This window comes from Mesoplodon bidens (assembly GCF_964165515.1).
Source record: "Mesoplodon bidens genome assembly, contig: HAP1_SCAFFOLD_536, whole genome shotgun sequence".
Classification (NCBI taxonomy): Eukaryota; Metazoa; Chordata; class Mammalia; order Artiodactyla; family Ziphiidae; genus Mesoplodon; species Mesoplodon bidens.
Window position 1 is genome coordinate 229,307 of NW_027671929.1, and position 14,371 is coordinate 243,677.

The 14,371-nt window shown below is 50.8% G+C and overlaps 1 protein-coding gene across 1 annotated transcript; it reads right to left on the bottom strand.

The window, feature by feature from the left end:
- Positions 1 to 13,133: 13,133 nt before the first annotated feature.
- Positions 13,134 to 13,737, bottom strand: LOC308610793 (Golgi-associated RAB2B interactor protein 3-like; the record flags this gene model as incomplete). Its single annotated transcript, XM_081259802.1, has 2 exons — positions 13,134 to 13,160; positions 13,207 to 13,737. 2 exons carry the CDS (start codon positions 13,735 to 13,737, stop codon positions 13,134 to 13,136), a joined length of 558 nt encoding a protein of 185 aa, XP_081115928.1.
- Positions 13,738 to 14,371: the final 634 nt, after the last annotated feature.

Genomic DNA, 14,371 nt, shown 5'->3' on the forward strand with positions numbered 1-14,371 from the left:
GTGTTAATTTGTGTTGTGTTAATTTCTTCGGTTAATTTCTGATTCAGTTTTTTGTATACATACATTCTTTTTCCTATTCTTTTCCATTATGGTTTATCACAGGATACTGAATATAGTTCTCTGTGCTCTACAGTAGGACCCTGCTGTTTATCCATCCTGTAGTTTGTATCTGCTAATCCCAAACTCCCAATCCTTCCCTCCTTGACCCCTGCTTGTTTTTTTGTTTGTTTGTTTTTTTTTTTTGCGGTACGCGGGCCTCTCACTGTTGTGGCCTCTCTCGTTGCGGAGCACAGGCTCCGGAGCCATGGCTCACGGGCCCAGCCGCTCCGCGGCATGTGGGGCCCTCCCGGACCGGGGCACGAACCCGTGTCCCCTGTGTCGGCAGGCGGACTCCCAACCACTGCGCCACCAGGGAAGCCCGAAGCTGAGCTCTTGAACTGGAGTGACCCTTCCGAGAGGGTCTGTGTTGGGCTACGACGGCCTGACCTTCACACTCCACATCAATCATTTCTTGCCGTGCACCTCGGGTGAGGAACCCAGGCAATTTCCAAACTCACTGCCAGCTGAAGGCTTTCTGTGGGATGCACCCCCAGCAGCTGGGGCCACAAGTCCTTCGTTGAAGAAATGCACCCCACGTGGATATTTCAAATGGAACGGTGTCTTTCAAAGCATACCCTCCAATCTCCTCATTATATAGATCCTGTGGCCCCAAATAGGAAGTAACATAAAGTCCCATATTAACAACCCCCCCAGCCAAATACTTCTTTTCACAGAAACCACAGTACCCTCCACAAAGTGCACATTTGATCAGGCCACTCCCCTCTTGAAAACATATCATGGCTTTGCATCACTCCAAGGTCAGAAATCAAACTCCTTTAAATGGACCTCAAAGCCTTGCATGGCGTGGCCCCTGCTGTGTTCCCCAGCATCACATCACGCTTGCTGTGCCAGCCACGACACTGCCTTCAATATGCCTCCCACCGTAGCACATCTTCAACAATCCTGTGAATGACCTTATTTTGCTGTAGGGAAAAAAAACCTTTCTAGTATGTATGTGTGTTGCCAGACTTGAAGTTTGGGACATTGGTCAGTTTGTAATCAACCATCCATTGCGTAATTGCACTTGCAGCTGCAGAATTGCTACCACGGTGATGAATATTGCTGTCCAAAATATTGGCCTTTATCTGATAGGGTGTACTGACTTGATACCCAAATTGATGTCTCCCTCCAGAGGAAGATGCCTGTTGCTTTGAAATACGTAGGTATCTGTGCATGTGTCTCTTGATGAACCGTCAAGATAGAAAAGGAAATCCAGAGCAAGTGCCAGGCAGGGCACGTTGCGGTGGGCAAGTCCCCACCTCCACTTTACTACTGCACTGGAGGTGTAAATTGTGTCAACTGTGGGTCTGCTCAGCTAACGCCCTGCATAGTGGACTAACTAGGTTCACGTTAAAGAAGTCCTTTGGGGTGAGGGAGTGAGAATGCCTAATACAGGCTAAGAAAGACAAAAGGTAAAGCCAAGGGTACAGAATCCTAAGATGAAGCTGTTTTAAGTAGGCTGATTCAGCCTCTGGCATGGTGAAAATCTGGGGCTCTGAGTCAAAGGCTTTGGAAAGAGTTCCCCTTTATCTCCCTCCTCTACCCCGTAACTCCTCACATTTCCGGAAGGCTTCCCCCAAACCCCTCTCAGGTCTTAGAGAACATGGCTCTTTCTCTCCTCTTACCAAGACCCACTGCTTCAAGAGGTAACTCCCAGGACACATTGATCCCCACAATCTATTGGTCTTTGTGTATCGGAAATCACAAGATGGGATTTTCCAGCCACCCACCAGAGCAACTGAGAAGGGCTTCCTCTCATCCTCCCAAGCTACCACTCCTCCCAGAATCCGTATCTTATTTCTCACCTCCTCCACCTCTACCACTTAATTTGCTCTGCAGAGAAAGTCCCTAAGTTTTACTGGAAACCCAACTTCCATCCTAGTAGACCCTGTTGTCACAGAAGGGAATGAGCAGAGAATTGCAAGGCTAGCAGATGACTCCCCGGTTCATACAAAGACACATGGGGCTTCCCTGGTGGCGCAGTGGTTGGGAGTCCGCCTGCCGATGCAGGGGGCACGGGTTCGTGTCCCTGTCCGGGAAGATCCTACATGCCGTGGAGCCGCTGGGCCCGTGAGCCATGGCCGCTGAGCCTGTGCGTCCGGAGCCTGTGCTCCGCAATGGGAGAGGCCACAGCAGCGAGAGGCCCGCATACCGCAAAAAAAAAACAAACCGCAAAACAAAAAACACACATGGTTCTCAGAGGCATTCTTCTCAAATCCGACGGTTGTTAACTGTTATCAACAGTTACTCTAATCCAACTGTTATCAAGTGTTGTTAACAATTTAATGATTTTCATGGACTCATGAAATTTATTTACAACTTTTTTTTAAACTGGAAAGACTTTTTTATGATGGACATTTAAAAATGCATAATCTCAGTATGAAATGAGATTTCATAATCTCATTTATGATTTTTTTTATTTTTAGAATCGCTTTCCACATGCATACATAATTTGCATAGTTCATCAGTACAGAGCATTTTGGATTATTCTGTTATTCCTTAGCAATATATCTAAACCTTTCTTGTGTTCCTGGATAGTGAGTATTTATGTCCCTTAGTTTCTTTATGTTATAGTTCTTGAAAGATATCTTTCAGACTTTGTCATCCATCTCTTGTGCATATATTGAAAGGAAAACAACAGTGAAACAAATTGGTTGAGATATTTCTAAGGCAGTGACTGCCACTTGGCTGACAGCAGTATAAGAATCATCCTGATGTCAGAGACGTTAAAATAAAATGGAAACGATAATACATTCCCATGGACATACCGCTTTGCATAATAGCTTTTCCTCCCAGACCATCCCTCCCTTGTTTTGACCCTACAGAAATCCAGTATTGTGAATTTTGTGTTTATCATGTCCTTGTTTTTTTCTCCCCTTTTAGCAAATGTGTGCTAAACATGGAAGCCAACCGGGGCTTTGTCTGCCTCTCAATGGTCATGTGTGAGCCTTGTTTCTGAACCAGGAATGACTCTGAAGCTCCTAAAGAAGGAGAGGATCTTACTGGATGTCTTACTTAGAGTCCCTGAACTGGTGGCGGACTGGCTGTTCCTCAGTTTGCGAGCTGTCCTCCCGTCCTTTGTCAACTTTGGAGTTTCCATGGCCAGATGAGGACCAGTGGGAGGATGATTTCTGGGTCTTGTCCCCTCCTGTCCTGTGGTGACCTTCACGTGTCCTGCGGTGATGGGAACTTTTCCTCGATGAAGACGTGTCCTTCTTTTCTTTTTTTCTCTCCAGGCTTCATCCCTGGGGTGGAAGCCCTTCTGGCTTCCATCCCGTTCAGACATGTAGCCTTCGGTCTGCAAGGTGGAGACCACGGGGTCTGCGACCTTCCCTTCAGCTCTTCCAGCAGCAGGCTTGCTGGTTGTGACTGCAACTGGCAACACCATGCTCATGCTGCTCTCTGGACCATCTGCCCCCGTCGAGGATGTGCTGGCATCATCGGCCAAGACCAGGTTCGTGTCCTGCAAGGATAAGCTGGCAGCACCTGCAGTGTCCTCGCCGGATCCGCTTTCTCCTGGATCCTTGATGGTGGCTCCCGCCAGGCCCATGGTCAACCCTGCCGCTGCTCCTTCGGCGCTTTTCACGGCTGCAGTTGATCCATGGGGGGCACCTGCAATGGCCTCGCCAGATCCGCTTTCTCCTGGATCCTTGATGGTGGCTCCCGCCAGGCCCATGGTCAACCCTGCCGCTGATCCTTCGGCGCTTTTCACGGCTGCAGTTGATCCATGGGGGGCACCTGCAATGGCCTCGCCAGATCCGCTTTCTCCTGGATCCTTGATGGTGGCTCCAGCCAGGCCCATGGCCATTCCTGCCGCTGATCCTTCGGCGCTTTTCACGGCTGCATTTGATCCATGGGGGGCACCTGCAATGGCCTCGCCGGATCCGCTTTCTCCTGGATCCTTGATAATGGCTCCCGCCAGGCCCATGGACATCCCTGCCGCTGATCCTTCGATGCATTTCACGGCTGCAGTTGATCCATGGGGGGGCACCTGCAGTGGCCTCACCGGATCCGCTTTCTCCTGGATCCTTGATGGTGGCTCCCGCCAGACCGGTGGTCATCCCTGCCGCTGATCCTTCGGCGGTTTTCACGGCTGCAGTTGAGACATGGGGGGCACCTGCAATGGCCTCGCCGGAACCGCTTTCTCCTGTATCCGTGATGGTGCCTCCCGCCAGCCGATGGATATCCCTGTCGCTGATCCTTCGGCGCTTTTCACGGCTGCAGTTGATCCAAGGGGGGCACCTGCAATGGCCTCGCCGGAACCGCTTTCTCCTGAATCTTTGATGGTGGTTCCCGCCAGGCCCGTGGTCATCCCTGCCGGTGATCCTTCTGTGCTTTTCACGGCTGCAGTTGATCCATGGGGGGCACCTGCAATGGCCTCGCTGAATCCGCTTTCTCTTGGATCCTTGATGGTGGCTACAGCCAGGTCCGTGGTCATCCCTGCCGCTGATCCATCGGCACTTTTCACGGCTGCAGTTGATCCAAGGGGGGCACCTGCAGTGGCCTCGCCGGATCCGCTTTTTCCTGGATCCTTGACCGTGGCTCCCGCCAGGTCCGTGGTCATCCCTGCCGCTGATTCTTCGGAGCTTTTCACGGCTGCACTTGATGTGTGGTGGCACCTGCAATGGCCTCGCCGGATCCGCTTTCCCCAGGATCCTTGATGGCGGCTCCTTGATCGTGGCTCCAGCCAGGCCCATGGCCATTCCTGCCACTGTTCCTTCGTCGCTTTTCACGGCGGTAGTAGATCCATGGTGGGTACCTGCAATGGCCTCGCCAGATCTGCTTTCTCCTGGATCCTGGATAATGGCTCCCGCCAGGCCCATGGGCAACCCTGCCGCTGATCCTTCGGCGCTTTTCACGCCTGCAGTTGATCCATCGGGGATACCTGCAGTGGCCTCGCCGGATCCGCTTTCTCCTGGATCCTTGATGGTGGCTCCCGCCAGGCCCATGGTCATTCCTCCTGCTGATCCTTCGGCACTTTTTGTGGCTCCAGTCACGTCACGAAGCTTGTGAAGCCCAGCCTCATCCTGATCCCTTTCTCTGTGGAGCTCTGTGGTCTGAGCCAAGGGGAGGAGAATCAGGTAAGTTAGAGATGACAGAAAGTGAGATCTGAACTGTCTGCTCCTCTCTCATCCTGGAGCTGAGCAACTCAAGGGCTTATACTTAGAATAACCTTTGAGATCACCCAGTCTAAGCTCCCATTGGATGCTAGATCCCATCTACTGCACCGCTCTCAAACGGCCACTCCATTTTACTTGAACAGTCCCAGGGTCAGGGAAAGCACTGATACAGTTCTCCATGATACACACTTTAATTTTATACCCTTGTGCTTCTCTCTCTGCAGGACAGACTCCTAGAAGTGGGGTTCCCGGGTCAAGGGATGCACACCTTCTGCATTTTGGTGACTCCACGGGTTGGGCTGATTTGAATCAGCATGTCGGCGTCACGGGGAGACACAGTGAAGGAAGGACTTCCTAACTGTGAATGATGTTCCACAACTGATGAGACTACCTGGGCTGGGGTAAGTGTTCAAGAAGAGACCAGACAGTCAGGATGCTGTAGGAGGGATTACAGCCCTGGTGAGGAGACCAGTGCAGCTGATATGATACCTAAGGTCTCTCTGAAATTCAGCCCTGTGGGACAAGGTGGAGAAGCACTCGGAACCTCTCCAGTGTGGTGAATCCCATAGTGATAGCTCGTTTGTCCCTGACCCTTTTCAACAATAGAAGGTATTTCCCAGGTGAGTCTCAGAGAGCACCAAAGGCTATGAAGGACCAGCTTTGCCCTGCTCTCCCAAAGCACCCTGCCCCGTGTTCTTGAGTCTCTGTGGGTGCTTCCCACTAGGATTTTGGCATCCTCTGTAGTCGCTGCATCTCCAGTTTGGAGCATCGGGGTACTGCTGTAACTGTCTACCGGTGGTCTCAGGATATAGACAAGCTTTTCCCAATGGGAAAAGAGGTCTTTTTGTGCATCGGAAGAGGGGCACAGCTGCAGATAGAAAGTCCGGCCGGTAGCAAGATTCAGGCACAGCTGCTGTTTCTCACGGTTGTGGATGGAGATCTTGACAAACTTCAAGGGAAGCAGCCTGGTGAGCTCTAGGGTCTTCACGGGCTTGCAACCTCTCCCCTTGGTGATCCCGGCGCATCTGACATGCTCTTCACAGACTTTCGTTGTTCGGGCCAGCAGCATGACATCAGGTAGTGGGAAGAGGGGGCTGGTGGATGCGACACCCACAGTCACCCTTCGGACGCGGTTGTCTAGGTCAATCAGTTCTCCTTTCTTGCTGACCTGGATAAAGTCGCTCTCAAACATGGGAGCGTACTTGAAAATGTCATACTCTCCTCCCTCGTACAGTTGTCGTTGCAGGACCCCCATGGAGGTCCTCAACACCCCCACTGAACAGTAGCTATTGGCCGTGTAATGAGGTAAACTCTCACTGCTCATGGCTCTCTTCGTTCAAGACAGAGCCACCAGCCACAAATTGAGTCTCGGAGAGAGAGAGGGAACGAAAGCAACTCGTCACCTCCCTGCAGGACTCTGCCAGAGTCTCTTGGCCCGACCATATTTATACCGCAAGTCCTTTGTGACCCGTCACCATCACATCGCACACCCCTTTGTTGAGCCTCCAAGTCCCCACCCCCTTGGGGCAGGCTCACCAGCCTCCCCCTAAACCAACCACCATGTCCATAGGGAACAGGCTGACCCTGCCAGGGTATAGGTGTGGGTAGGCTGGATAGTCTTTCTACTCAAAAGGTTGAGAAAACCCTCCTGCTTTTGTAAATATCTGGGTGGTTTCCAGTCTTGTTGTTGTTACAAATCTCCCTGCAGGGGTCATCTTCGTGCTTCTGCTGAATGATGTCCTGGGGATAAAATCCTGGAAGTGGACTGTGTACTTGCTAAGGGCAGGCATCCTATGGGAATTGCTGTTCTCTGTGTCCCCAGCGTATATAGCACAGTGCTGGCAGGAACTTAGAAAGAGTGCTACGTGTCAGAGTCCCACTGGTACTGTCATTTCCAGGATATGGAGAATTTTCTCACCCATTTTCTCTTTTCAAGGAGGCTAACTTTTGTTTATATTTATATTTATATTTATATTTTTTACAGTTTTAGAAACTTTTTATTGTGAAATATAACACACATTCATGAAAGTGCAGAAAGCATAAATATAGCTTAATGAGTAACAAGAAAGTGAACACCCTTGTAGCTGCCACCCAGAGCAAGAAATAGAACCCTGCCAGCCCCTCTTCTGCATGCTCCCTCCCCACAAAGGTAACCCAAACTTGGATTGTATTTATTTTCTTTTCCTTCTTCTTTTTTATTGATGTATAGTTGATTTACAATGTTGTGTTAATTTGTGTTGTGTTAATTTCTTCGGTTAATTTCTGATTCAGTTTTTTGTATACATACATTCTTTTTCCTATTCTTTTCCATTATGGTTTATCACAGGATACTGAATATAGTTCTCTGTGCTCTACAGTAGGACCCTGCTGTTTATCCATCCTGTAGTTTGTATCTGCTAATCCCAAACTCCCAATCCTTCCCTCCTTGACCCCTGCTTGTTTTTTTGTTTTTTTTTTTTTTTTTTTTTTGCGGTACGCGGGCCTCTCACTGTTGTGGCCTCTCTCGTTGCGGAGCACAGGCTCCGGAGCCATGGCTCACGGGCCCAGCCGCTCCGCGGCATGTGGGGCCCTCCCGGACCGGGGCACGAACCCGTGTCCCCTGTGTCGGCAGGCAGACTCCCAACCACTGCGCCACCAGGGAAGCCCGAAGCTGAGCTCTTGAACTGGAGTGACCCTTCCGAGAGGGTCTGTGTTGGGCTACGACGGCCTGACCTTCACACTCCACATCAATCATTTCTTGCCGTGCACCTTGGGTGAGGAACCCAGGCAATTTCCAAACTCACTGCCAGCTGAAGGCTTTCTGTGGGATGCACCCCCAGCAGCTGGGGCCACAAGTCCTTCGTTGAAGAAATGCACCCCACGTGGATATTTCAAATGGAATGGTGTCTTTCAAAGCATACCCTCCAATCTCCTCATTATATAGATCCTGTGGCCCCAAATAGGAAGTAACATAAAGTCCCATATTAACAACCCCCCCAGCCAAATACTTCTTTTCACAGAAACCACAGTACCCTCCACAAAGTGCACATTTGATCAGGCCACTCCCCTCTTGAAAACATATCATGGCTTTGCATCACTCCAAGGTCAGAAATCAAACTCCTTTAAATGGACCTCAAAGCCTTGCATGGCGTGGCCCCTGCTGTGTTCCCCAGCATCACATCACGCTTGCTGTGCCAGCCACGACACTGCCTTCAATATGCCTCCCACCGTAGCACATCTTCAACAATCCTGTGAATGACCTTATTTTGCTGTAGGGAAAAAAACCCTTTCTAGTATGTATGTGTGTTGCCAGACTTGAAGTTTGGGACATTGGTTAGTTTGTAATCAACCATCCATTGCGTAATTGCACTTGCAGCTGCAGAATTGCTACCACGGTGATGAATATTGCTGTCCAAAATATTGGCCTTTATCTGATAGGGTGTACTGACTTGATACCCAAATTGATGTCTCCCTCCAGAAGAAGATGCCTGTTGCTTTGAAATACGTAGGTATCTGTGCATGTGTCTCTTGATGAACCGTCAAGATAGAAAAGGAAATCCAGAGCAAGTGCCAGGCAGGGCACGTTGCGGTGGGCAAGTCCCCACCTCCACTTTACTACTGCACTGGAGGTGTAAATTGTGTCAACTGTGGGTCTGCTCAGCTAACGCCCTGCATAGTGGACTAACTAGGTTCACGTTAAAGAAGTCCTTTGGGGTGAGGGAGTGAGAATGCCTAATACAGGCTAAGAAAGACAAAAGGTAAAGCCAAGGGTACAGAATCCTAAGATGAAGCTGTTTTAAGTAGGCTGATTCAGCCTCTGGCATAGTGAAAATCTGGGGCTCTGAGTCAAAGGCTTTGGAAAGAGTTCCCCTTTATCTCCCTCCTCTACCCCGTAACTCCTCACATTTCCGGAAGGCTTCCCCCAAACCCCTCTCAGGTCTTAGAGAACATGGCTCTTTCTCTCCTCTTACCAAGACCCACTGCTTCAAGAGGTAACTCCCAGGACACATTGATCCCCACAATCTATTGGTCTTTGTGTATCGGAAATCACAAGATGGGATTTTCCAGCCACCCACCAGAGCAACTGAGAAGGGCTTCCTCTCATCCTCCCAAGCTACCACTCCTCCCAGAATCCGTATCTTATTTCTCACCTCCTCCACCTCTACCACTTAATTTGCTCTGCAGAGAAAGTCCCTAAGTTTTACTGGAAACCCAACTTCCATCCTAGTAGACCCTGTTGTCACAGAAGGGAATGAGCAGAGAATTGCAAGGCTAGCAGATGACTCCCCGGTTCATACAAAGACACATGGGGCTTCCCTGGTGGCGCAGTGGTTGGGAGTCCGCCTGCCGATGCAGGGGGCACGGGTTCGTGTCCCTGTCCGGGAAGATCCTACATGCCGTGGAGCCGCTGGGCCCGTGAGCCATGGCCGCTGAGCCTGTGCGTCCGGAGCCTGTGCTCCGCAATGGGAGAGGCCACAGCAGCGAGAGGCCCGCATACCGCAAAAAAAAAAAAACCGCAAAACAAAAAACACACATGGTTCTCAGAGGCATTCTTCTCAAATCCGACGGTTGTTAACTGTTATCAACAGTTACTCTAATCCAACTGTCATCAAGTGTTGTTAACAATTTAATGATTTTCATGGACTCATGAAATTTATTTACAACTTTTTTTTAAACTGGAAAGACTTTTTTATGATGGACATTTAAAAATGCATAATCTCAGTATGAAATGAGATTTCATAATCTCATTTATGATTTTTTTTATTTTTAGAATCGCTTTCCACATGCATACATAATTTGCATAGTTCATCAGTACAGAGCATTTTGGATTATTCTGTTATTCCTTAGCAATATATCTAAACCTTTCTTGTGTTCCTGGATAGTGAGTATTTATGTCCCTTAGTTTCTTTATGTTATAGTTCTTGAAAGATATCTTTCAGACTTTGTCATCCATCTCTTGTGCATATATTGAAAGGAAAACAACAGTGAAACAAATTGGTTGAGATATTTCTAAGGCAGTGACTGCCACTTGGCTGACAGCAGTATAAGAATCATCCTGATGTCAGAGACGTTAAAATAAAATGGAAACGATAATACATTCCCATGGACATACCGCTTTGCATAATAGCTTTTCCTCCCAGACCATCCCTCCCTTGTTTTGACCCTACAGAAATCCAGTATTGTGAATTTTGTGTTTATCATGTCCTTGTTTTTTTCTCCCCTTTTAGCAAATGTGTGCTAAACATGGAAGCCAACCGGGGCTTTGTCTGCCTCTCAATGGTCATGTGTGAGCCTTGTTTCTGAACCAGGAATGACTCTGAAGCTCCTAAAGAAGGAGAGGATCTTACTGGATGTCTTACTTAGAGTCCCTGAACTGGTGGCGGACTGGCTGTTCCTCAGTTTGCGAGCTGTCCTCCCGTCCTTTGTCAACTTTGGAGTTTCCATGGCCAGATGAGGACCAGTGGGAGGATGATTTCTGGGTCTTGTCCCCTCCTGTCCTGTGGTGACCTTCACGTGTCCTGCGGTGATGGGAACTTTTCCTCGATGAAGACGTGTCCTTCTTTTCTTTTTTTCTCTCCAGGCTTCATCCCTGGGGTGGAAGCCCTTCTGGCTTCCATCCCGTTCAGACATGTAGCCTTCGGTCTGCAAGGTGGAGACCACGGGGTCTGCGACCTTCCCTTCAGCTCTTCCAGCAGCAGGCTTGCTGGTTGTGACTGCAACTGGCAACACCATGCTCATGCTGCTCTCTGGACCATCTGCCCCCGTCGAGGATGTGCTGGCATCATCGGCCAAGACCAGGTTCGTGTCCTGCAAGGATAAGCTGGCAGCACCTGCAGTGTCCTCGCCGGATCCGCTTTCTCCTGGATCCTTGATGGTGGCTCCCGCCAGGCCCATGGTCAACCCTGCCGCTGCTCCTTCGGCGCTTTTCACGGCTGCAGTTGATCCATGGGGGGCACCTGCAATGGCCTCGCCAGATCCGCTTTCTCCTGGATCCTTGATGGTGGCTCCCGCCAGGCCCATGGTCAACCCTGCCGCTGATCCTTCGGCGCTTTTCACGGCTGCAGTTGATCCATGGGGGGCACCTGCAATGGCCTCGCCAGATCCGCTTTCTCCTGGATCCTTGATGGTGGCTCCAGCCAGGCCCATGGCCATTCCTGCCGCTGATCCTTCGGCGCTTTTCACGGCTGCAGTTGATCCATGGGGGGCACCTGCAATGGCCTCGCCGGATCCGCTTTCTCCTGGATCCTTGATAATGGCTCCCGCCAGGCCCATGGACATCCCTGCCGCTGATCCTTCGATGCATTTCACGGCTGCAGTTGATCCATGGGGGGGCACCTGCAGTGGCCTCACCGGATCCGCTTTCTCCTGGATCCTTGATGGTGGCTCCCGCCAGACCGGTGGTCATCCCTGCCGCTGATCCTTCGGCGGTTTTCACGGCTGCAGTTGAGACATGGGGGGCACCTGCAATGGCCTCGCTGAATCCGCTTTCTCTTGGATCCTTGATGGTGGCTACAGCCAGGTCCGTGGTCATCCCTGCCGCTGATCCATCGGCGCTTTTCACGGCTGCAGTTGATCCAAGGGGGGCACCTGCAGTGGCCTCGCCGGATCCGCTTTTTCCTGGATCCTTGACCGTGGCTCCCGCCAGGTCCGTGGTCATCCCTGCCGCTGATTCTTCGGAGCTTTTCACGGCTGCACTTGATCTATGGTGGCACCTGCAATGGCCTCGCCGGATCCGCTTTCTCCAGGATCCTTGATGGTGGCTCCTTGATGGTGGCTCCAGCCAGGCCCATGGCCATTCCTGCCACTGTTCCTTCGTCGCTTTTCACGGCGGTAGTAGATCCATGGTGGGTACCTGCAATGGCCTCGCCGGATCTGCTTTCTCCTGGATCCTGGATAATGGCTCCCGCCAGGCCCATGGACAACCCTGCCGCTGATCCTTCGGCGCTTTTCACGCCTGCAGTTGATCCATCGGGGATACCTGCAGTGGCCTCGCCGGATCCGCTTTCTCCTGGATCCTTGATGGTGGCTCCCGCCAGGCCCATGGTCATTCCTCCTGCTGATCCTTCGGCACTTTTTGTGGCTCCAGTCACGTCACGAAGCTTGTGAAGCCCAGCCTCATCCTGATCCCTTTCTCTGTGGAGCTCTGTGGTCTGAGCCAAGGGGAGGAGAATCAGGTAAGTTAGAGATGACAGAAAGTGAGATCTGAACTGTCTGCTCCTCTCTCATCCTGGAGCTGAGCAACTCAAGGGCTTATACTTAGAATAACCTTTGAGATCACCCAGTCTAAGCTCCCATTGGATGCTAGATCCCATCTACTGCACCGCTCTCAAACGGCCACTCCATTTTACTTGAACAGTCCCAGGGTCAGGGAAAGCACTGATACAGTTCTCCATGATACACACTTTAATTTTATACCCTTGTGCTTCTCTCTCTGCAGGACAGACTCCTAGAAGTGGGGTTCCCGGGTCAAGGGATGCACACCTTCTGCATTTTGGTGACTCCACGGGTTGGGCTGATTTGAATCAGCATGTCGGCGTCACGGGGAGACACAATGAAGGAAGGACTTCCTAACTGTGAATGATGTTCCACAACTGATGAGACTACCTGGGCTGGGGTAAGTGTTCAAGAAGAGACCAGACAGTCAGGATGCTGTAGGAGGGATTACAGCCCTGGTGAGGAGACCAGTGCAGCTGATAATGATACCTAAGGTCTCTCTGAAATTCAGCCCTGTGGGACAAGGTGGAGAAGCACTCGGAACCTCTCCAGTGTGGTGAATCCCATAGTGATAGCTCGTTTGTCCCTGACCCTTTTCAACAATAGAAGGTATTTCCCAGGTGAGTCTCAGAGAGCACCAAAGGCTATGAAGGACCAGCTTTGCCCTGCTCTCCCAAAGCACCCTGCCCCGTGTTCTTGAGTCTCTGTGGGTGCTTCCCACTAGGATTTTGGCATCCTCTGTAGTCGCTGCATCTCCAGTTTGGAGCATCGGGGTACTGCTGTAACTGTCTACCGGTGGTCTCAGGATATAGACAAGCTTTTCCCAATGGGAAAAGAGGTCTTTTTGTGCATCGGAAGAGGGGCACAGCTGCAGATAGAAAGTCCGGCCGGTAGCAAGATTCAGGCACAGCTGCTGTTTCTCACGGTTGTGGATGGAGATCTTGACAAACTTCAAGGGAAGCAGCCTGGTGAGCTCTAGGGTCTTCACGGGCTTGCAACCTCTCCCCTTGGTGATCCCGGCGCATCTGACATGCTCTTCACAGACTTTCGTTGTTCGGGCCAGCAGCATGACGTCAGGTAGTGGGAAGAGGGGGCTGGTGGATGCGACACCCACAGTCACCCTTCGGACGCGGTTGTCTAGGTCAATCAGTTCTCCTTTCTTGCTGACCTGGATAAAGTCGCTCTCAAACATGGGAGCGTACTTGAAAATGTCATACTCTCCTCCCTCGTACAGTTGTCGTTGCAGGACCCCCATGGAGGTCCTCAACAACCCCACTGAACAGTAGCTATTGGCCGTGTAATGAGGTAAACTCTCACTGCTCATGGCTCTCTTCGTTCAAGACAGAGCCACCAGCCACAAATTGAGTCTCGGAGAGAGAGAGGGAACGAAAGCAACTCGTCACCTCCCTGCAGGACTCTGCCAGAGTCTCTTGGCCCGACCATATTTATACCGCAAGTCCTTTGTGACCCGTCACCATCACATCGCACACCCCTTTGTTGAGCCTCCAAGTCCCCACCCCCTTGGGGCAGGCTCACCAGCCTCCCCCTAAACCAACCACCATGTCCATAGGGAACAGGCTGACCCTGCCAGGGTATAGGTGTGGGTAGGCTGGATAGTCTTTCTACTCAAAAGGTTGAGAAAACCCTCCTGCTTTTGTAAATATCTGGGTGGTTTCCAGTCTTGTTGTTGTTACAAATCTCCCTGCAGGGGTCATCTTCGTGCTTCTGCTGAATGATGTCCTGGGGATAAAATCCTGGAAGTGGACTGTGTACTTGCTAAGGGCAGGCATCCTATGGGAATTGCTGTTCTCTGTGTCCCCAGCGTATATAGCACAGTGCTGGCAGGAACTTAGAAAGAGTGCTACGTGTCAGAGTCCCACTGGTACTGTCATTTCCAGGATATGGAGAATTTTCTCACCCATTTTCTCTTTTCAAGGAGGCTAACTTTTGTTTATATT